The sequence below is a fragment of the Heloderma suspectum genome, chromosome 3, assembly GCF_057233095.1.
Source record: "Heloderma suspectum isolate Gila_16-S chromosome 3, 16-S_ref, whole genome shotgun sequence".
NCBI classification, from domain to species: Eukaryota; Metazoa; Chordata; class Lepidosauria; order Squamata; family Helodermatidae; genus Heloderma; species Heloderma suspectum.
Window position 1 is genome coordinate 13,497,230 of NC_139460.1, and position 21,286 is coordinate 13,518,515.

General features: G+C 45.5%; 1 protein-coding gene across 1 annotated transcript in view; it reads right to left on the reverse strand.

The window, feature by feature from the left end:
- Nucleotides 1–1,876: 1,876 nt before the first annotated feature.
- DLG2 (discs large MAGUK scaffold protein 2) overlaps nt 1,877–21,286 on the reverse strand; it is a 1,591,953-nt gene continuing 1,572,543 nt past the window's right edge. Inside the window, exons 23-28 of the mRNA XM_084842537.1 lie at nt 19,319–19,369; nt 17,399–17,500; nt 14,347–14,519; nt 9,674–9,783; nt 5,430–5,521; nt 1,877–3,289 (exon numbers count right to left, since the gene is read on the reverse strand). Of these exons, the coding sequence (XP_084698663.1) occupies nt 3,183–3,289; nt 5,430–5,521; nt 9,674–9,783; nt 14,347–14,519; nt 17,399–17,500; nt 19,319–19,369 (635 nt within the window). The 3' untranslated portion in view covers nt 1,877–3,182. The remainder of the gene's footprint in view (nt 3,290–5,429; nt 5,522–9,673; nt 9,784–14,346; nt 14,520–17,398; nt 17,501–19,318; nt 19,370–21,286) is intronic.

Sequence of the window (21,286 nt, forward strand, 5' to 3'; positions counted from 1 at the left end):
CTAAAGGCTCTTGTACTCAGTGTCCTTCTCCCCTCCTACCCCGGATATATAAAACGGGGATAAACAAAGGACCCACCTCATGACAATGTTGTAAGGACAAGTAAGTCCGAGGCTATAAATAGTACCTTGCATCTTGAGAACTGCTACATAAAGGATTAACAACCTAGACCTATGAAATTCCCAGCACTGTTCCACCCTTTCATGTCCAAAAGCATAGTTATTAGTTATTCCAAGCCAATTCTATCTGTCCAGGCAAGAGATTTAAGGCACAATCCTGTTTAGACAGAAAAAAGGCCTACTACATGGCTGAGCCATGTTGGGAGTTCTAGGCCTTTTTTCTGTCTAAACATGCATAGGATTTCATCTTAAGTCTCTGATCTTGCAGTTCTGTGCAGCTATAGGTGTTCCAGTGCACACATATGGAACTCCACTACCCACAAGGGCTTCCTCAGGACTGCCCATCCATTGAAGTAAATGGGGAAGCCATCAAGATCTGTTCAGGAGCTTACGTTTCAATCCAGAAGAAATTAGGTATTGCATGGTAAGTCATTTCTGTCCCCGTGACTCAGAAATTTTGACTTTCCTCTGGATTATATCATTAGAAGAGAAGCCTGAAACATTTTTTTTTTACAAAAAAAAAAAAAAAGAAGTAGGAGATTTTATCAACATTTGGGGTGGGGTGACAGAGAATTTCTTAAAATATACTTACAAGCTGAAGCCATTTTTTTTGTTGATGTTGCCAAAGAAAAGATGTAAGGAGATGGACTCCTGAACACTGATATGCAGGGGATAATTTTTTTTCACCCCTAAAAAATAATCTAGCAATGAAGGCAAGGTTATAAATCATCTGGCCTTGAAAGGTTAAGTGGCAAAGAAAATGTGAATGTCATATTCTTAATTATTTGAATAGGTGCTTGCTAGAGTCAAAGCACCATGACACCATGGAAGATTCAGGCTGCAATCCTGTACTCACTTATCTGGGTGTAAGCTCCATTGAACTCAGTGGGGCTTACTTCTGAGTAGACATGTATAGCATTTGCACTGTCAGTGTCTCTATCTATGTATAGAGTGCGCTCCCCATCTCACTGAGGCAGTAACAATGCAATCCTATACATGTCTTCTCAGAAGTAAGTCCATGGAATGCAATGGGGCTTACTACCGGGTAAGTGGGTATAGCAGCTTAAAGCTGGCTTTTATTCTTCTGTGATGAGACAAGAGAGCTTCTAGGTGGTTTCTACACAGTCATGACAGCTGACATAAAAAAGAAATAAAAATCAACCAAGAACTGTCCTTCAGTGTAGCCCCAGATGAACTTCCACTGATTGACCCCGAAATCCACTCTCAGACAAGGTGCCACTTGCAGTTACCAACTACTGGGGCTGTGAAACGAACATTTTGGGTTAGATCAGGATATCTCTTGCATGAGAGGAAGTGAGCTTCTGTGAGAGGAACGGCTCCACTCATGGAAGGTCCTTCCACCAAACTTTGGGGGGTTACCCTTCCTCCCACACCACAGCTCACCCCATCCAGCAGGGTCTCCTGATTCTCTCTGTAGCATTTTCAGGGGGCTGGAGGGGCTGCCATGGGAAGGAGGGGGTGGGGAAGTCCACTTCCATCAGCACAGTGGATCCGGGGTAATTGTGGATCCACTTTTTATCAGTGGCTTGCCAGTACAACTGCACTGTTGCTTTTGCAAATTTCTCTATCATAAATTTGGGAAAAGCTTGAAAGAGAGTTTACAATGGCAGCTTTCTTAATTAGTTATAACCCTCCCCCCCAAATTGCATTCAAGCCACTGATATTTTATTTCTTAGGCTGGGGGTGGGGAAGTCCATTTTAATTAAGAGATTCATTTCTTCTGTTTGAAGTGTATTTTAAGAGTGCTTCACATAGGAATTTATTGACTAAAATAAACAAGAAGGAAAGCATGAAACCTAAGTCAGGGAAATGAAAAAGAACATCTAGAACTTAAAGGAACAATATTATCAGGAAGTCTCCTGGGGAAAATAATGGGATAGTGCAACTTGAAACCCCCACTTTGCATTTTACAGCCAGCCAAGGGTGAAAAATAGTTCACCTTTCAATTACTTAATCTTTACAAAATATCTCACAAAATATTTTGTCACCTATAGAAATTAGCGCCTATACATCAATATAGATTCTTTAATAAATTATTCCATCTTTAAGTGCCTTTCTATCTTTATATAAATGATAATATAGACAATTAAAATAAAATGTAAAGCTTTTTCCCAATTGTACCTCTCTTGGTTAAGTTTAAGTACCCTGAACTCCCGCACTTTGATGTGAGTGTGTTTTGACATGGAATGCTTCTCTTCCCACCAAATCCCATTGAATGAACCCACATTGTCATAAAGAACCAGATGAAATGGTGGGTCTGAAGTGGTAGGAGGAAATAATGCTCCAGGTTGGTTTCAGGAAGAAAAAAAAAAAGAGAGAGAGAGAGAGAGAGAGAGAGAGAGAGATGTGCATAGTTATACGAAAGTTAAGGTGTAGCAAATACAAATGTGCTATGATCAAAACCAGCCCCTGACCCAACATCCAGAAAAAAGCATTCAAGGTCTCCATGGAGTTCATGGAGATTAGGTTCTGTAGGATACTATCCTGCAAGGTGCGGGGCACTCTGCTTCTCATCCAGAGAACCAGTTAAGGACAAGTTTCCTCCATCTCTGCTTCAAACTCCGTCTTACTGATTGGAGCCAGAGTGATGCTCCTTGCAGGATCAAGAGGGCCAGGGACTTCTTCTTTAAAGCAATCAATAAACACATTGAGCTGAGCCAAGAATACGGATTTGGGACGTAGGCAGAGATGCTGGCCAGCTCTCTTGGACAGTGGGCCTCTGCGTTGAATGTCTGTCCCTACAAAGTGGTGCGGTGAGCACACGGTACCAGTTTTTGTTTTGTTTTGTTTATATGGCAAAAGTCTATTTTTTTTTTTTTAGGCTTTTCTTTTTCTCTACCCTTCATGACCAAACCAATGTCCATCACGGCTTCAAACACTTTTGTGTTGTACATTCAGAAAAATTCACATTGACTGCAAGAAACGTAAAAGTAACTCCCCCTCCCTCCCCCCAAATCACCCCCTCCCCAAAAGCGTCCAAATAAGATAGGATTACGTTTTCTTCTAAATACTTTTCTGCCATGATTGGAGGTGAATTGGCTAATTTATAGCTTTTCCTTGGAAGGAATCCAGATGAAAGGCCCAGATTGTTCTTCAATTACAAGCTTGCATTGGTTATATATATCTTCTAAGGTTTCTCCTTGGACAATAGCTGTAGGAAAGAAATAGATGTGATCTTTTTTTCTTTTCCAAACCTTCTTAATATTTATTTATTTACTGCATTTCTATCCCACCCTTTTTCCTCTTGCAAGGAACCCAAGATGGGTTACATTATCCTCCTCCTCTCCATTTTATCCTGGCGATTAGCACAAGGCCAGCTGTGGCAGAGAAATTCTGTTTTCCGCTGACCCAGGAATGTGTTTGGTTCACCCAGGGTGGAAACAGTTTTGAGTTAACAGCTGGATTTTATATTTTACAAAATGGAAGATCAACAATTGTCTGCTACTTTTGTATCACCTGCGGACCTAGGGAAACTGAAACCTGAAACCATCCCATCGCTTGGCACAGCCATATTTGAAAGTCTGTGGAGCCTCCTCCTCCATATCATCTTAACGCTCTGACTCTGCAGACATCTTAACTTCAACATCAAGTCAGACTTTTTTTCTCCGTGCCCCCTGCCAACCGTTTTGTAACAACTTTCCTCGGGGCAGGCATAAATGGTAGACGTGAAGGCCCACACCCCAGCAGGGGCCTACTGAGCAAACCCCCCAGGAGTTGTTCCTCCTCTTCACCATGGCAACCTGCTCGTTCACCTGCATCTCACTCTGGCCCAGTTGATGGCGGCTGTTGAGCAAACAAGTGGCAGCAATGATGAGGACGAGGAGGATGAGCAAGAGCAGCTGGTGACAATGACAGTGAGAATGTAAACTCAGTGAGGGAGAGGGGTCACTGAGGGTGTCTTACTGAAGTGCCCTCAAAAACCAGGAGCCAATACTGTCTTGCCTGGTGAAGAGATCTGGAGATCTTGAAAGCTTACACATTTTGGTTTTACCTTTGAATTGGCCTAATAAATGTATAACACTAATATGGATCTGGGAACTTTTTTTTACTTTGAATTTTACTTGCTGTTGTGAAATTGTTGGGAGTCAGAAGCACTTGGGAGATCTACTGGAAATCAACCAAAGACGTACCAGTGGATGCTGACTGACCTTCTGCCCATCCCCGTCCTAGACTGTGCCACTAACACCTGGTCCTTCCAACTAAAAACCAGGACTTCCGCTGACCTGAAACCTGAGTGCTTAAAGGTCAGGTCCTGTGCCTGATCATAGAATCATAGAATCATAGAAGAGTAGGGTTGGAAGAGGCCTATAAGACCATCGAGTCCAACCCCCTGCTCAGTGCAGGAATCTAAGTCAAAACATCCCTGACAGATGACTGTCCAGCTTCCTCTTCAATGCCCCCAGTGTGGGAGAGCCCACCACCTCCCTAGGGAATTGGCTCCATTTTCATATTGCTCTAACAGTCAGGACGTTTTTCCTGATGTTCAGCCAGAATCTGGCTTCCTGTAACTTGAGGCCATTATTCCGTGTCCTGCACTCTGGGATGATCAAGAAGAGATCCGGGCCTTCCTCTCTGTGACAACCTTTCAAGTACTTAACAGCCCTATCCTATCTCCCCTCAGTCTTCTCTTCTCAAGGCTAAACATGCCCAGTTCTTTCAGTCTCTCCTCACAGGGCTTTGTTTCCAATCCCCTCCATCATCTTCGTTGCCCTCCTCTGAACCCTCTCCAGTTTGATCCTCTGCTCTGCTATGGATGGAGACTATTGCTCAGTGATAGAGCACCTGATCTGCACACAGAAGGTCGCATGTGCAATCCTTGGCATTTCACTTAACAGGACCAGGTCATGGGTGATGTGGATGACCTGTGTCTGAGGCCCTGGAGAGCCACTGCCAGTCAGAATAGACCATACTGAGTACTGGGACAAACAGCCCGACCTAGTATCAGGGAGGTTCCTTTGTCCCTATGCTATTGTTGTTAATCTAGGAAGCTGCCGTATCCTGAATCACACCCTTAATCCATCTAGCCCAGTACTGTCAGCACTGACTGGCAGCAGCTCTTCAGAGTTTCAGGCAGGAGTTTTTCCTAGCCAGGTCTGGAGATGCCGGGGATTGAACCTGGGACCTTGCATGCAAAGCAGGTGCGCTACCACTGAGCCATGGCCCTGCTCTCATCTTCACTTTCTGGTGGGGGTATGATCGTGTTCATTCCCCCAGAAGTCCACTGTAAAATAGATTATCCTTTCCACCACGCTTCATGAAGACAGAGAAAACCTTCCCCAGGCGCTGCGTACCTGTAAAATATTCTCCAAATTCTTGTTCTAACTTCATTGCTCGATCGTAGGTTTTTTTGGCTTGCTCCTCTGTGAAGCGTTTATTCATTTCCCTAGAAACACAGTTTGAAAACACAAGTAAGAACAAAACATCAATCAGCATTTCATTAGGACTTTGCTGAAGCAAAAATCATGCCCAAAAGGTTGGCTTTTTTTTTTTTTTTAAGTGTCCTGGTTTATTCAGGAAACAGCACCTTCATACAGGAATTACTGGGTCACAATGGCCACAACGGTTATTGTGGCCACAATGATAGAGGCCTTGTAAGTAAGAAAGAAAGGGAGGAGTTGTGGTTAGTGGCAACAGAAAATCACTCTGCACATGCTGTGTGGAACTCTCCTATAAAACATAGGTTTAGTTCTGAATGAGCACTAAAATATATATACAAATTAAAACCCCTTCATGATACAACACAAGGATAGGTCTCTTTTCCCCTTCTTTGGGCACACTTTTCCCCTTCCTATAGAGTTTATATCCAGAGATGACCATATCCCACTGGTTCTCTCCATTCCACCAGGTTTCCATTACGCCTGCTATATTTAAGTTCCTCTTGAAAGCCAGGCACCCCGACTCTCCCATTTTGGCTTGGAGGCTTCTAGCTTTAGCATAGAAACACCTATACATGGTATCCCTCCCCAGATGTCTCTGGCATGTGCATCTTCTGCTACGGCCCTGTCGGAAGCCAGCCTCTTTGACTGGTTTCCTGAATGAGTATGTGAACTGAAATGCAGTTATATTTCGATATTCACACTTCTCTGAATTTGGCAATGCAGTTCTCCAATGAAATAATTAATGCATACAAAAATGCACATATTAGGGAAAAGTGTGCCCAAAGATGCATATATGCATGAAAATAATACAGAAAGGTGCATCCTATGAGGGGAAGCTGCTTGCAAAAAATGAGCATACTAGGAAAAACTATATACAAAAATGCACATATTGGGAAAATGTACATAAAAATGTGTGCAGATTTTAAAAAAAGAAAAAAGGAAGTGATGAAGAAACGGGATGAAATGAACTTAAGGTTGGAAAAATGAGAAACAGTGAAACCAAAATAGACAGGTCTGTCCCTCCCTACAGAAGATGGGGCTTCCTTTCCAGGCATTGGTTAATTTTAGAAAATCAGCCATGGAATATAGGCAACTGAGGCAGACATACTACACCCTCATCTAAAGCTCTGGATTAAATCATAGAAGCATGCAGAAATGGACTATACAGTGTAAGCCACATGTGATGCATGGAGAAAATTATGTGCATGATGATGCATAAAGAATTTGCTAAGAAGTACATGACAACGCACATTTGCTACGGCTGACCTAGCTCTAAGAAAGAAGGATCCTCCTGCTGACTGAATTGTATGTGTATGGAATGTGTTTATATACTATGGAAGGAGAAAGCTGGGGCGGGGGGGGGGAGAGAAAAGGGTACTGTATGTGCTGTGCTCCTGTTTCAGCAACAAACCCGAACATTACTCCAGGGGTTCTATGGAGTTTCTCTACAAAACTCTGGACACAAGAGAGATCATAGAGACAACCAAGCTATACCACAACCAGGAGAATTATGAGGTGCAGCCTTTGCTTGGCTGTACTGCCTCAGGTGATAGGGGCCAATGGGGGACTGAGTGTCTGAAAGCTGATGTGAAAAACACCCTGCATGTAGAGAACTAGCATGACAAGGACAAGGCTAGGCTAGACATGCTCGCCTAGACATCCCCTGACATGCCAGATTTCTACACCCAGGAGATCTTTGCTGGTCTTTCTTTAACACGGGCGGACATTCAAGCACGGAATCCCTGCACGCACGTACAGTAAGAAGTGGTACTATCCAGTTCAGGATGCAGTGTATGGTTTTACTGTTTGTGTAGGAAGCACAGTGCTCAGATTGCACCATCCAAGAACACTTATGTGTGTGGTTATTGTGTGTGGCCAACTTGGCCTCGCATGCATTTACTCCATGATCATAGAATCATAGAATAGCCGGGTTGGAAGGGGCCTACAAGGCCATCAAGTCCAACCCCCTGCTCAATGCAGGAATCCAAGTCAGAGCATCCCTGACAGATGGCTGTCCAGCCTCGTCTTGAAGGCCTCCAGTGTGGGAGAGCCCTCTACCACCTTAGGTAATTGGTTTCATTGTTGTATTGCTCTAACGGTATTGCTAATCATGAGCCCTGTTTGGGTAAGAAGCTGAACTAGTGCTGTGCCGAATCCTGCCTATTTTTGGGAACTTTCTCTCTCCCTGCGGAAGAGGCATTGCTTTTTCTGCCTCTTTCGCAGGGAGGGGGAGAATTTCAGAGAATTTTCTCCTTGGGGAGGGGGACAGGGTTTCCACATACCCGTTTTTAAGTGCAGGTGATTCTTGAGAAGCCTTCTTTCCATTTTTAATTTTTTTAAAACACCCCCTGCACTTGCAGGAGCCCAGGACTCTAATCCAGCTGGGAGTTCTTCCTGAATGCCTGGAGATGGCAGAGGTCACATGGTCTCCTGGGAGTTCAGAAAAAACCGCTGCGCTAGAGAAGAGTCCTGGGCTCCTGCAACTGCAGGGGGTGCTTTAACAAAAATTAAGAAATAGAAAGAAGACCCCTCAATAATTGCCTACACTTAAAAAGGTATGTCGAAAGCCTGTCCCCCATCCCAAGGAGAGAATTCTCCGATATTCTCACCTCTCCCAGCCTCTTCCGTCAGAGTTTTCATTTTGCCCCCACCCTCCCACAAAATGCTGAAAATGCAAGAGTCAAAATTTCCGGCACAGCACTAAACTGAACGTATGCATGGCCAGTGCTGTACGCAGGTTTGGCCTTGTGCGTGGAGCCCGTGTGCATGTTAGGAAAGATCTGCAAGGCAGAGCAGAGGAATGCATGGCATGGGCCGGTGGGTGCAATCCCATTGCTCAATTCCCCAAGATTGTCATCTGGAGGAATTGCACTGTGTGGCCCTACACACGGCAACCCATCTTGGAATGCTGACCCTCCTCCTATAACCTTTTGATCCATGGCCCCAACATACTAACAGAAAGGAAGTCTCTGTGCTGCAGACTGGCCACTGTTTCCCACTGCGGGATTCTGTGCTCCTTTTGCGACATGAGGCAGAAACACAGCCTCAGAGGTGTTGCCCCCAATCAATGAATGAAGCCCTTTCCTGAGCCATATTCACAAAGTTTGCTGCAGATTAGCTTTGGATATTAACCATGTGCACGAATGCAGTGTACCTCACTTCCTGTACTTATGCATATGGAGGTAGAAAGCGACAATGCGATAAATGCTTGCATGCACTGAACTCATTTGTCTTTAGTTTTTCAAACAGCAGTTGGGGAAAGCCTGATTAGAACGGGCTTCATGCTGTAGGGAGAAGAGGGTTTAATCCCTTTCCCCCATGCCAGAGTCCCAGTGAAAGTCTCCCCCTCCCAAAGCTGCTATTCACCCTGGGAGGGGGGCTTCTATCGGCACCAATGGCATCTTCTCTCTTGGGGAAAGCAGCACATATGGGGGGCACAACTGGGGCCCCAATTTTCCCTGTGTGCCACAGTCCTGATCCTGATCCCCCCACCCCCCATTGCTATTTGACAAACAAAAGACACATTAAATGCATAATTTACAGAGAGGTCGTTATGTTGGTCTGTTGCAGCAAAAATGAGTAAGAGTCTTGTGGCATCTTAACGACTAACAAACTCATTCTGGCATAAGCTTTTGAGGACACTTCTGAGGATATTTTTTGACTGGTCACGCCCACGAAGGCAACCGTTTTGCGAATGGGAAGCCCCTGTTGGCAGCCATGTTGGCAGTGCCCACAACATGATCTCAAAATTCCAAAGGCGCCCATCGGCCCCCAAAGGCTGGGAACCCGTGCATTAAATGCATAGATGCATGTAACGTATCACTTAATTTGACACTCAGGCAAGACAGGGACTCGTGTATGTCTCCTGCTGGGAGAAGCATGTGCTGCTAATATGGGGAAGGAGCACACTTTGCCTGACAAGGGAGATGCTCACGTCCTCGCTTCAGACATGAATGACATGTGCCGGCAGAGAAGCATAATCCATCCTCCTGTAGTTGCACATAGTCGCGGATGTCCAATGGCAGCTGCAGACAAGGAAGTGTGAACCTGACATTATGAAAATACCAGCATCCTGGAATCAGGAGACCTGAATTCCAGGAGGCGCAGACTACTTTCCCCTAATGGCTTAGAAGTCGGTTCAAGGAGACGGTACTCACATCAGTGGCTCCCACGATTTAGGCTTAATGAAGATAGCAATGGGGTAGAGCTGGGCAGCTTGTAGTCTCTTAATGGCATTTCCTGATACGTCGAGTATACAGTGCTTGCCCTGTTGGAAGCAGATGAAAAGGGGTTGATTCCTGTGGTGTGCATTGCACAAGAAAGACAGAGCCAAGACTTCTGAGATGTGGCGGCCTAGAAAACAATAATCCCTGCCAACAGATCAAGGGAGGCACAATCTTCCTGGAAGTTCTTCTCTACGTGTGCCACTGAACTGGTGCTACATTACCATGCTCCTATTGCACAGATCACATTAATTTCACTCGGGCTTCTCCAGGAGAACTTCCTGCACTTGGTTTGGGGAAAATGCCCAGATCGAGTCTAATCTAGTAGTCTTCGGAGAGTTTGCTCAGCTCTACTTTCACAATACCTCTCACAACCTCTTGCTGTAAGTGTGCTAGTATAAGTATAAGTATTAGTATAAGAGGAAGAAATTGAACATGGGCAAGAAGGAACAGCGGAGATCAGGCACAGAGGAAGCTGTTTTCTACCAAGTGAGACCAGCACTGGCCCATTCAGCTCAGTATTGTCTACACCAGCACTGTTGAACCTCTGGCTCACCTGGGATCCCAAACCATCCCTCTGAGATTTTCCATGACCTCACCCCTTTCCCTTTGCCCTTTCCGCCAACCTCCAATCATTTGGTGGTTTCCCAGCATTTGCACATTCTAAAGGGTTGAAACATCTCTCCTAAGGCTTAGCTACTGGTAATAAGCTGAAATACACTGTTTTTGTTTTGTTTGTTTTTTGTATTTTGGGCCCTGCCCCCTTTTGCGTTCAGCCCTGCTGACCACTGGAATGCAGCCCCCTGAGAGATCCTCCAAAATTTAATTTGGCTCTCAGGCTTGAAGAGCCTCCCACCCCCCGGTTTCCACTAATTGGCAGTATCTCATCAGGGTTTCAGACAGATTCATTTTAGGGGCCATATGTCTGTATAGAGAGAACATAAGAACATAAGAAGAGCCATGCTGGATTAGACCAAGGGTCCATCTAGTCCAGCATTCTGTTCACACAGTGGCCAACCAGCTGCCCACAGGAAAGCCACAAGCAGGACACAAATACAACAGCACCCCCCCCCCCATGTTCCCCAGCAACTGGTGTACATAGGCTCGCTCACTGCCTCTGGTACTGGAGGTAGCACATGGCCATCAAGACTAGAAGCCACTGATAGCCTTTTCCACCAGGAATTTGTCCAACACCCTTTTAAAGCCATCCAAACTGGTGGCCATCATGACATCCTATGGTAGCGAATTCCATAGTTTAACTCTGCACTGTGTGAAGAAGCCTTTCCTTTTATTTGTCCTGAATCTCCCACCACTCAGCTTCATAGGATGGCCCCATGGGTTCTACTATTTTGAGAGAGGGAGAAAAATGTCTCTCTATCCACATTCTCCACACCATGCATAATGTAGACTTCTATCATGCCTCCCCTTACCCTCCTTTCCTCCAGGCTAAACAATCCCAGAGGTTGTAACCTTCTCTCATAGGGGAGATGCTCCAGCCCCTGGATCATTTTAGTTGCCCTTTTCTGCACTTTTTCCAGCTCTACAATATCTTCATTTAGGTGTGGTGACCAGAACTGTACACAGTATTCCAAGTGTGGTCACACCATAGATTTGTATAGGGGCAATATGAACTTAGCACTTTTATTCTCAATTCCTTTTCTAATTATGCCTAACATGGAGTTTGCCTTTTTTTTTTTACAGCAGCCGCACACTGGGTTGACATCTTCATTGAGCTGTCCACCACAACCCCAAGTTCTCTTTCCTGGTCAGTCACGGCTAGCTCAGATCCCATCAGCCTATACTTGAAGCTGGGATTTTTTGCCCCAACATGCGTCACTTTACACTTGCTTACGTTGAACCGCATTTACCATTTAGATGCCCATTCTCCCAGTTTGGAGAGATCCTTTTGGAGCTCTTCACAATCCCTCTTTGTATTAACCACCCTAAATAATTTGGTGCCATTCGCAAACATGCCACTTCACTGCTCACTCCTAATTCCAGAGATTGGGTAGGATCCAACCATGTCAGCCAGCACCGCTGGTTCTCAGTGCGCATGCACATGGCCCCTACTGCCATATGAGAGTTATAAGAGGTTATAACAAGAGATTATAAGAGGTTATTATAAGAGGTTTCCATATGTGTGAATATGCGCATTTGTGAAAGTGCGCATTTTTGTGCATACACAAATATGTGCATTCACAAAATTTTTTTTTGCGATTGCCATTTTATTTTTTTTTAAAATGGTGACCACGGAGCCTGATGTGAGCATGGGTCACTCGCCCATGCTCACCCACTCCCCTGGGTGAACATGGGCCACTCGCTGAATGCAGGCAGGGGGTGAGCAGGGGCAGGGAATTGGCAAGCGGAGCTCTGGGGTGTGGGTGGGTGGGGTGTGTGTGTTCTGCCGGATTCCCGGACAGAATCGGGCACCCATGCCATCCTTACCCAGGGGCACAACATTGCTTCCAAATGTGTTTTCAAGAAAAATTGGCACTTTTTTTTTTTGGTCCCCACCAGTGCAGCTTGTTTTCCCTTCGGAAGAGAAATGCCTCTCCTAAGTCTTGGTTACAAGCAGTAAAAGCTTTAAGCTAAAATATAATGGTATTTTTGGTCCTGCTCCTTTTGCCTTGCCCCCCCTTTTGCCTCCAGCCCCACCCACCACTGGAATCATGTGGTCCCTGAAAACTTCTCCCAAATGGAACCCAGCCCTCAGGGTGAAAGAGGGTCAACGCCCCTGAAAATACAACAGATTTGTACACAGATTATTATCCCTTATACACAAACATTTAAAAGCCGAACTAAAACAAATGTTCAAAATACATTTTAACACATTATTTATAAAGTGATAGCCTTATTGTGAGCCAGCGTGTCAGAAATGGGCTGTCCTTTCCCTTCGCAATCAACACCACAATAGACAAAGCTTCAGGCTGATATGACTTTATTTTGCTGGAGCCTAGTCTCTCTACAGATGCAGATTCAAAGACAACTCTCAGGCTGCCCCCAGGCTCTAAACAACTAATCAACAATCTCTAAGCAGAGGAGATAAACCAGAGGGTAGAGAAAGTTGCTGGCCATTTGGGGTATGAACCTCCTGGCCAAGCTAGCTTCGCAGTGAAGCCCCTCCCTTAGGGTGGCTCCCTCCTACATTGGCTTACAAGAGTGGCTATCCGGGCAGAGTGTCTGAACCCTGCCCCTAACTTTTCCCACTTTGCTTTGCGTCGTGCCCTAGCGTCTCTTTAGTTGTGCCCCTCTTCCTCCTCCTCCTCTTCCTCCTCCTCCTCCTCCTCCGAAACTTGCATTCTCACGGTGGAGGGAGGGGGCAGGGACTCAGTCTGGGCCACCTGTTGGTAGAGATCTTGGGAGTACTCTCTTCCAGCATTTTGGCTCACTAGGAAGGGTCCCTCCCCTGGCCTCTGATCTAACTGCTGCTCCAACTTTGATTCAGAATCGGAGCTGTCAGACATCTGAAGGCCCTTAGACTCATCCCTGACACAGTGAATAATAAAATCTAATTGCCAATATACATGGTGAATAGGGATTTCAATAGCAGCTAATCCACTCATCATTATCTATATGTTACTGAGGAAGCTGACAAGACTGGAACATGTCTGGCAACTAGGATTACTCCTCTCATAGCATGGGCATCTGAACCTCACGCTATTACCTTGCTGGCTAACCCCAACCCTCTGCTAGTTCCTAGACAGCCTCATCCACTACCTTCCATGCATTGGAGGTGGAAGATCAGAGTCTGCTCTATGTATGTAGACTCCCTGCCCAATTTAGTACCCAGCACATTTAGAAAAGCACATGACACAGTCTTCCTGGGAGTGTACCACTTCAGATTGCAGGGATGTGTGTGTGTGTGTGTGTGTGTGAGAGAGAGAGAGAGAGAGAGAGAGAGAGAGGGATATGGGGGGATTTTTTAAATTTATTTATTAAAATACATTTAATATATTAAATCACTAAGCAGATCACAGTAAAATACAATATGACAATATAAAAACAAGATATCAATACATCATGAAAAACATTAAAACATTACAGCACAGTAAACAATAAAACAGGGTAATAGCAGAGTAGCTCATAGTTCAGGGAAAGCCTGCGTGAAGAAGTGTTTTCAAGAGGATTTTCTGCCTCTCGAACTACATGTGGGAGAGTATTCTGAAGAGTGGGTGCCCACGAACTTGCTTACATGCCAGTCCCTGGCAACATTCCATTGGCTGCAGAACCACCAATAAGGCCTCCTTAGAAGCTCTCAGAGATCAACTGGGTATATAAAGAAGAATCATATTTTTGAATGCATTCCCCTGTCAAAAACTCCCTGCACATGGAATGCTAGTACTTCAAGAAGAACGTTTTTGGCTAAAAATCCACACACACCCCACCCCACATGACATGCTAGCTTTCAAGCATACAACCCGTTACTTGCATCAAAAAAATGGAACCATTCCAGCAGGACTGTATCATGTGCTTTTCTTAAACATCTGAATTGGTTCTTGGCTTCCATTAATAATAATAAAAACCCCATCACCTGGATTTGAAATGCAATTCAATGTGATTCAACACAATATTATCACGTCTGTGTTTACATCATTTGTCTAACTTACCCTTTCTGCCACAAATCTCACAGATTGCACGCTAGTCCCATACAGATTATCATTATATTGCCCGGCCTCTATGAATTTGTGCTCTTGGATGTCCTTTTCCATTTGTTCTCTGGAGATGACAAAATGGTAATCTCTCCCATCCACTTCATAATCACGCTTTGGCCGAGTTGTATCTTTGGGTAACAAAAAAGGAAGGAAATAAAATCGGTTTCTATAAGCGTACCAGGACAAAAACCACAACCAACACGAATGTACTTCTACAGCCTGGCTTTCCTCTTTATATTATTATTCTAATTATTCTTTTTCTGTGTACTAATAAAAACACAATATCAGTGGAAGCTGGTGGTTCCGATGTTAGTGGGGTGGGGAACCCTCTCCAGGTTTCATTCAGAACCAGCCAGAACTCCAAAGGAGCTATCCAAGGTGCTGAACCCCACCCCCAAATAGGCTCAGCACCTTGGATAGCTCCTTTCAATTTCTGACTGATTCTGACTGAAACCCAGAGTGGGTTCATTGCCTGACTGACATCAGAGACATCAGCCTGAACTGCACCATATCTGAGTGCTGATCTTTACGTTGTAGTAGCCATATCGGGGGTCAGACTAAGTAGCCTCATGCAGTCTCATGCTTCATGTTCTTGCTGAGCTCTTGCTCTCTGAAATATATGTTTGTAAGCTGACAAGACACAGGAATTTCTTATCTTGTCAACAAAGGCTAAGGTCATAGTGATATGTATATCATGTTCTCTGCTGTTCTCTGCTGTTCTCTGCTTATCATGGCTACCCTATAACCCATTTCTTGTATTATAAACAATGGTGCTAGGAGAAGAAATGTTGAGGACTGCAACCCCACACAGGAGGGAGAGGAGGAGCCGTTTCCTATGTGTCACAATATCTATAAAAACAATGTGCTGATGTAAATCGGGGCTTTTGGCTCTTTAGAAGTGATTCCAGCCTTAAGCCCGTGCGTTAAATAAAGAAGAACTCTTTTTCCTTCACTCCGTGGTCTCTCTGACTCTGAGTTCTGCAACAATGTGGCACTGATCACATACAAGAAGGAGTTATTAATAGGCTTGGGGAAACCCCAAGCTTTGCAGAAATACAAAAACTTTAGAGGAAAAAACCCTAAAGAGGAAAGCTCCCTCCAAACAGCCCAAAGAACATACTCAGAACATACTCAGTGGTGACAGAATGCTGGGATACAGCACCATGGCAAAGGGTGTGGTTGGCTTGCTGGCTGGGACCCTGAACAGAAGCACTCCACAGTTCAACATTTTGTTGCCAGTCCAACTTACTATTTCTGTCTTCTAACATAGTCATGATGGTATCTGAAAAATGTGATGAGCTGTTCTCCATGGTTGCTCCACAATTATGGGAGCACTTCTACAAGTCTCAGTAGGTGGACTGGAAGTAATATTGCAGCACTTCTCACTTTGTAGTCCAGACTTCTGGGACAAGCACAAAAGTGCGGTCCACCCAGCCAACTTTCTGCCTGGATCATGGTGTTGTCCTATGGGCAGAACTTCCACATTCTTCCCTAGAAACACATCTAGCAGACATGGATTTCCCCATTCAGAAACCACTGAATCTGAGGAGCATACAGGAATCTGGGATGTGCCAGAGGCTTGTGATGCAGTGGGCCTCAGTAAGTCTCCAGCATTGTGCCAGAGTGATACCACTTTGGGTGGGGTGGTGGTGGACCTCTTTCCATTTCAGAGAAGCTGTTGGGGGCCACCTTCCAGTGGTGGGTGGAGCCAAAGGCAAAAGGGCAGGGCCAACATACCAGCATATTTGAGTGTACATCTCTCACTGGCAATAACTAAGCTTTAGGAAGGACATTTCAACCTTTTAGAGTGCGAGAAAAGCTGATCAAAAGCCAGGAAATCACCAAAAAACTGGTGGTCGGGGAAATGGGGGTGGGTCCAGGTGAAGGGGCGTGGCCATCTGAGGAACCCCGGAAGGCTAGATTGGGACCCCAGGCAGGCCAAATTTGGCCCCTGGGCCTGAAGTTGCACATCCCTATTTTATTCATTCATTTCATTTCTAAACCACCCAATAGCCAAAGCTCTCTGGGCAGTTCACAAAAATTAAAACCACAAAGTGCAGCATAGAACAATATAAAACAAGAAAGCTTAAAACCAGACACACAACACCCTTTGGGTCTGCTTCTGGACAGACAGTAGTGACTGTGTTTCATGGGAAACTGACACAGCACATGTTTAGAGGTGCTGTCTGAACAGTATCAAGACTTCAGCCCTGGTGGAGCACCAAGGTGCCAACTAGGTGCCAATGGTCAGAGCCCTGCCAGGCTGCCCAGCTTCAACTGGGAGGCCATCCTGGTGGAGCCTACTCATGGGTAGCAGAACTTCTGGATGGTGGCAGGATGGCTTTCCCCTGGACCTCCACCTCCTTGAGGAACTCTTTGGGCAGTGGCCGGAGCAGCCTGTCCGAAGCCTTCACAGGCAATCAGTAGAGAGCAGTGGGCAGCCATGTGTCTGTTCCTTATTCTTAGTTCACATCTCCAGGTCTCTATTCAGATATGAAACATAGGCTCCAGAGCTGAGCTCCAGCATGAATGAAGAAATAGGAACATAGGAAGCAGCCTTATACCAGCTCAAACTATTGCTCTATCCAGCCCAGTATGGTCTACGTGAGCTTTCCCCAACCTGGTGCCCTAGAGATGTTTTGTACTGCAACTTCCATCACCCCTGACCGATAGCCATGCTGACTACGGCTGAGGGGAGTTGTAATCCATAACATCTGGAAGGCACTAAGTTGGGCAAGGCTGGTCTACTCTGACTGGCAGCTGTTCTCCAGGGCTTTGGACCTTCTTGGAGATGCTGAGGACTGAACCCGGGAGCTTTTGCATTCAAGCCATGTGCTCCACTCCTGAGCTACATCCACTTCCCCTAAGCCCTGGCTTCTGAGAGATACATTGGCATTAAAAAAGGATGCTAGTTTTGTAAATGCAGCAGCCAAGATGAAAAAGCATGCTGCAGAACATTTAAGTGAGGAAGACTGAGCAAAGATGCCTCCAAAAATAGAATACTCACGTGGTACACAGGAGCCAAATTTGTCAGGAAATTCAGATATCAAATCATCATTGATCCGATCTTTCATTGGACCGAGGATGATAACCGGTCGGGTGTAATTAACTGAAACACCGAAAGAAATGATGACGACAATGAAGAAAGGGGTAACTTTTAAGCCAAGCATGATGACTGGTCAACACCTAGAATTCTACTTTTGGCAGAAGTGCATGGGTTCAATACCTTTGTGGAGCTGTAGGGGGATTTTCCAGGGCAAAATTAATGTTGTGGTTTCCATGCTGGTGACTAGCTGCAAGGCTGGTGTCAAGGGTAGGCATGCTTGGGCACTTGGCAAAGGCCCACTCCAGCAGGGGCCCACTGCCAAGAGCCTCCTGGAGTTGCCCCTCCTCTCCATTGCAACCTGCTTGTTCACCTGCTTCTTGCTCTGGCCCAGACAATGGTGGTGGTGAGAAGGAGGGTCTGCTTGCTCCCCGGCTCTCTGCCTTTCAAGCAAGCAAGTGGGGGGCCATGATGACAAAGAGGTGGAGGAGCAAAAGGAGCTGGTGACAATGGCATTGAGAAGGCAGACCCATTGAGGGCATCTTGCCCAGGGGCCCTAAAAAACGTAGAGCTGGCACTGGTGAGCGGAGCTGGTCCACTGAACTGAAAACAAAGTTGGAGCTGACAGCATGAGGATCAGATCCTTGGGAGTTAGAGCCAAGGCTGCACCCTCATAAATTTAACATGGTATGGCCCAGCTGGGATTGTGCTACGGTATGTCTCTTCAGAATGCCCCTTGGGAGCTTCTCCTCCCTCTCTCCCACATTCATTTCAGCCAGGCATAGGGCCACAAGATGTGATGGCCACCAGCTCAGGTGGCTGGTTACAGGGGGTGGCCATCACCTTCATGTGAGTTCCAGGGACATGATCTGGCTGGCTGTTATTGGGAAGAGAATGCTGGACTAGGTCCAGCAAGGCAGTTCTTGTGTGGGAGTGTTGGGCAGCTTAAATTCTCTTCCAAATGCCCCTTCTCTGCATGCTCTTCGATTGGGACTGTATCCATTTTGAGGAACCTCAACTTAAGGATCCACACATCCATTCAACCTCTTAGGCCTGGCCTATACGTGCAGCAGGATGAAAAGAGAGTCCAGTGTTGGAAGATGGAGCACTTCAGACAGCAGCTGGGGAATCACATTTTTTGATCCCTGATATACGTTTCTGCAAGTAGAAAACTAGCACCATTGTGAAAGCACTGGTTGAGAACCTTTCTCTCCAATGTGCCAGCTTTCTCCTTACAGGGAGATTGTAGATGGTGGTGGCATTCAAAACTTGCATCTCCTACTTGTAGTCAGAAGTGGTCCATTCCAATCTGCTGTATCAGGATTCTGCCACCCCATTCTGCTGCATGTATGGACGTAGCCAGAGGCTGGATCTACATGTTCATCAGAATCAGGCGGAAGAATCCTGGAGTGGAAGGAGAGTGGGCTGTACCACTTCAGACTACAGCTGGGGGCACCATGTTTTGAATGTTCCTGCATAAGCAAAGGTTCTTTGCAAGTAGAAAACAAACACAGCAGACAGAGGGTGGGATAGAACCTTTTACCCTGCTATGATAGTTTACTCTGAGTCTCGGCAGGTAGCTTTAACATGGGGGAGCATTGAAAAATGGCATCCCCCACCTACATTGTGATGTGGTACAGTCCAGTCTACCAGGTTGGGACTTTACTGTCTCATTCTGCTGCAGGAATGGGATAGGTTAGCCTTCTCCAACCTGGTGCCTTCCAGTTGTATTGGACTACAACCCCCATCATTCTTGGCCATTAGGTGTGCTGACTGGGGCTGATGGGAGATGAAGTCCAAAACATCTGGAGAGTGGCAGGTTGGGAAGGCTCATTTCATCCAATTAGCCCAACCTTACTTAGCAGAGCATCAGAACTTGCTTACTTTCCTGCCTTGTTACGGGTTCGTAGGAGAGAATGCAGTCCTCTTGTCCTCCTGATAAGAGAAGAGAAGGAAAATCAATGCTGATAAACGGAACTGCCCAGAAAAACTCCCAAGGTTTTTAGCTTTATGAGGGCACTCAAACAAACCCAACTCATTCCAAAACATGCTCAGAATTCTTCCATGGTTTAAACCATCAAGTTATTCCCACTTATAAGTACTCAACTGCGGCAATGAAGCTTCCTTCTTAATTGCCAGTGGCCAACAGGAATAAGGTAGAAAATGTATGGCTCATCAATTCCTTGGCAGCACCACTCAAGAGGGCCACATTTGAGCAATGCTCAGAGGTGCGCGATCAGGATGGGCAATAAGGATTGAACGCCAAAGATTTCATGCTTATTTCACCCACCCACCCCGATGTATTGTGCTTGTTTATGCTCAGTGCTTTGACTTGGAAATTGGCACTAGACACAGTGTGGAATGAGACAATTGACAGAGATCTGGATCTGTGTTGAAGAGCCCCAGAGCAGTGGGAGGAGGGTTGAAGCAGGGGAAGGTTCTGCGTATGCTTTGCAGTGAGTGGGGAGCCTTGGCATGCATGGGAGCTCCATACAAGCAACTGGAGTTCCTGCTGGTTCAAAGTTCTTCTGGGACTGAATTGTGCCTTGTTGAAGTCCTGTCTGTATCCACATGAAGTTTGCAGTTGATGACGGAAGCTGATGGAGCACAGTGGACATGAATGTGAGGTACACTGATGGGCGGGGAGATTCAGGACAGCTAAAAGGAAGGACTTCTTCACAAAGCCCATAGTTAAACTATGGCATTTGCTACCACAAGATGTAGTGTTGGCCACCAATTTGGATTGGGGATTTAGGTTTTAAAGGGTGATTAGACAAAGTCCTGGCAGAGTAGGCTATCAGTGGTAACTCATCCTGATGTCCATATGCTACCTCCAGCATCACAGATGCCTATACACATCCGTTGCTGGGGAACATGGGCAGAATAGTGCCATTGCACACATGTCCTACATGTTGGTTCTAACAGGCAGTGGGCCCCTGTGTGAACAGAATGCTGGACAAGATGGACCATTGGTCTGGTCCAGCATGGCTCTTCTTATGTTCTTAACACCTCACCTTAACCCTGAGTATAGTAGATGGCCCTAGGGCAAGGCACTTCTTTCATCTGCAATGCAGTGATAACAATGAGGGCTATGCGTATTCTCTGGCAACACAGACAAGCCACTGGGTGTCTTACTGGCAGCACAGCTTTCAGAAAATTTCAACTTTCAACTTGTTTTTAAAAAGCAAGTTTCTAGTCCTTATGATTGCAAAGATGTGCTTGATGTTGTGTGGAACATGGTCGGTGATGTTTCAGAAACCAGAAGAATTGCTGAATACGATTTCCAGCAGTCAGAGAGTGGAAAGCCGTCTTCTCATCCCTCCGCACCATGAGCAGAAATAATTAAATTATGCACATTAACAGAAATTGAAGAGTAAATTATGTTAAATCAGTGGAACAATACACATTTATTTAAGTTGCATAATTTATATAGGTAGATGACTGCAGCTTTTATTGGCACAGAGTTTTGATTTCTCTTTTTTCTAGCACAGAGAATATGCAACCTTGATAATAGTATTGTCCCACCTTAGTGCTCTGGATGCCATTTTGGGGGGTAATTTTTTTTAAATATAAAAATATTTTTCAGGAGACTTCAACATTGGGGGGGGCGAATGCCCCCCAGACCTCCTGAGGTTGCCCATTCCTGCTTTAAAACAAGTTGGCACTTTTCAGGCAGCAAAATTCTTGTTTTCCTGACAATGGCCCTTTTTTGCTACTGCACCACTAAATTTTGGAGGCAAATATGGTGGTGGCTGAAAAAAGGCCAGGAGATGTGCATGTGGTCTGCGAGTAATTTGTTTCCCACCCCTGATGTATAGGAACCATTTCAAATGTGCTACCTACATGTTATGA